At 41.0% G+C, this 2,642-nt stretch overlaps 1 protein-coding gene across 1 annotated transcript; it reads left to right on the forward strand.

The window, feature by feature from the left end:
* The first annotated feature begins 33 nt into the window (after positions 1 to 33).
* Positions 34 to 1,455, forward strand: LOC136067621 (cyclic nucleotide-gated ion channel 1-like). Its single transcript, XM_065773763.1, has 2 exons — positions 34 to 378; positions 822 to 1,455. Exons 1-2 carry the CDS (start codon positions 73 to 75, stop codon positions 1,323 to 1,325), a joined length of 810 nt encoding a protein of 269 aa, XP_065629835.1. The 5' UTR covers positions 34 to 72; the 3' UTR covers positions 1,326 to 1,455.
* Positions 1,456 to 2,642: the final 1,187 nt, after the last annotated feature.

Genomic DNA, 2,642 nt, shown 5'->3' on the forward strand with positions numbered 1-2,642 from the left:
TACTTTTTTTTGTCAATCTGATATAAGATTTGACAAATTGAACTTACCGGTAGAAGTGGGGCACAGTTATACATGCAGTTGGAAACTGCAAGATCGGAAAAGAAAAGAAAGAAGATGAAGCAGGAAAGAGAGAAGAAGGAAGAGGAAGAAAGAATGAAGATGGAGGAGAAGTTGGAGATGGAGGAGAAAAAAAGAACAATAGGAATATGGATGTTCAAATACAGGCTTCCTAGAGAAATGAAAAAACAGATTTTGCAGAACATAATACCCAGATTGGAAAGAAAAAAAGATGTTTGTGTGGAGAACCTGTTTTGTTATCTTCCTGAAGATATAAGCAATGCTGTAAAACGCTGCCTCTGCTTGGATCTACTAAAAAAAGTGAGTTCATTTAACTTGATCCCAAGTTCCCATCTCTCTCTCTCTCTCTCTCTCTCTCTCTATATATATATATATATATTTCCCTTTTTTATGCTGGTAGCTATTAGGTGTACTATATTCTGCCCTCAATTATAGTTTGATTTAAGGAATAATTTTTAAGGTACTCTTAAAATACAGAGAATGGTGCTCCCTTCTCTCACATTCATGGTAAGGTTCACCATGAATATGAAAGGAAGAAGTACTATTTCTTCGTATTGAAGAATTTTCCTATATACAAGACATCAATCAACCTTGATTCAAAGAAATAATCAAGATTATAACAACCCTTTCCAATGTAAATTGCAGTATTATATTGTGTATAGATAATACATTATAGATTTGCTCAGTGTGTTTGTAAATCTCCAAGCATTATTCATCTTGATTGTTTTTACTCTTTGGGGTAGGTGCCAGTGCTTCAAAACATGGATGAACAATTATTGAAAAATATATGCGATTCTCTCAAGCCAGTCTACTACAAAGAGCGCAGCTACATTGTTCGGGAGGGAGATCCAATTGATGCAACGTTTTTCATTACAGATGGCATTGCATGGGCCTATACATCCTGTAATGGTGAACCAAGTAGCTCCTCCTCACACGCTGAGCGTCTTGAAAAAGGTCACTTCTTTGGAGAAGAACTTCTTGAACTGGGTTTGTCTAAACTATCCAGACTCCCCCTATCTCCAAGAACCGTCAAAACTCATGGACCAATTGAAGCCTTTGCTCTAATGGATGAGGACTTGAAGAAAATAATCTCCAAGAACTGGATGCATATAGGTAAAAAGCAATTGGAACCCTTTGCAGCTTATGTGGTACAAGCAGCCTGGCGCCGGCATCGTGAAAATAAGAATCTTGAAAGGTCCTCCCATGGCGGCAGATACTTGCCGAGTTTAGGTACACAAGGCAATTGAACTGCTCGTTCAAGTGGTCCATGTATCATGCATGTTGTGTAAAGGAAATTCTCAACTGGATATCTTTTAGTGATTGTAGACTTGCTAGTTGTTTAGATTATTTGGGAAAATAAATCTCTCTTAGAATCTAGTAAGTGTTGATATAAGGATGATTTGCTTTTATTTAATTTCTTTGCTGAAAAATGAGGCTTGTATCTTCAACCGTGGTTTTATTTTTTTGATGGGAACCACAAAAATATAGTAATCATAATTGTGACTATTGCGTAGATCCTGCATGCATGCATGCATAATACAACTTGGGCTTTCCTCAAGCCAAACTTGGAAGTCTTCCACGTTCACTGCATGTTGGGCCAGAGTGTGGGCCGGGGCATTTGCTTGTCTTTTGGTGTGTGAAAAGGCAAAGGTGCGAAAGCCTTGAACACATTAGAGTATTCCTCTGACCACATTCTGAACAGACGGGTCAATTTCGTTCAGTCCGTGAATTGCGTTGTTGAGCACTAACGAATCGCCCTCAAACAGCACATCCCTAATCCCGACCTCCCTTGCAAACATGACGCCCACCTCCGGCCTTTGCCTCAGACTCTAATGGTCCCAACGGCGTGTGCAGTTTCCGGCAAAGCACCGCTATCACCTATCCTTCTTCATCCCTTATGACCACCCCTACACTAGCCCTCTTCCTTTTAGAGAGCACGGCCCTGTCGACGTTCACTTTTTAGCAACCCAACGGAGGAGGGGTCCACTTAACAATTTGGTTTTGTGCTGCGATGGTGGTGGGAAGTTCGTTTGCTGTCTAAAACTCCTCCAACAGTCTAAGAAAGCTTCTTGACACTGCTAATCCACTCTGCTGCTCGCCCCCATGTCTTGCTTCATTCCTATTCTTCCATATCCCCCAACAAATCATGACTATCCGTTCCAAGAGCCCTGGCCGTGCGTCCTCCTACTTTTGAAGAAACCACATAACGTCCATATAATCCCACAATGGTTGAATTTCAAAGGGGAAGGATAGTTTGCATGAAGACCACACCTCTTTTGCATGGTCACAAAACCAAAATAAATGGCTTATGGACTCCACCTGCTTCCCACAAACCTCACAAATGCTATCTTTTGTGATGTTTCTTCGCCGTAGATTTTCTTTCGTAGCTAGGATATTCCTAGAAGCTTTCCATGCAAAGTGCTTGACCTTGTTTGGCACATTCATCTGCCACAAACTCTTCCAGGTCTGCTTCATAGGTGACTGGTTTGAGCCTTCTGCCATCATATTATCCCATTGTTCCGCCTGTGCTAGCCTATATGCACTTTTAACCGTGAACCTACCAT

Source organism: Quercus suber, unplaced genomic scaffold, assembly GCF_002906115.3.
Source record: "Quercus suber isolate HL8 unplaced genomic scaffold, Cork oak 2.0 scaffold_79, whole genome shotgun sequence".
NCBI classification, from domain to species: domain Eukaryota; kingdom Viridiplantae; phylum Streptophyta; class Magnoliopsida; order Fagales; family Fagaceae; genus Quercus; species Quercus suber.

Coding starts and splice junctions, on each gene's coding strand:
- LOC136067621 (XM_065773763.1), top strand. CDS start 73: ATGCAGTTGGAAACTGCAAGATCGGAAAAGAAAAGAAAGAAGATGAAG. Junction 379..821: donor GCTTGGATCTACTAAAAAAA/GTGAGTTCATTT, acceptor TCTTTGGGGTAG/GTGCCAGTGCTTCAAAACAT.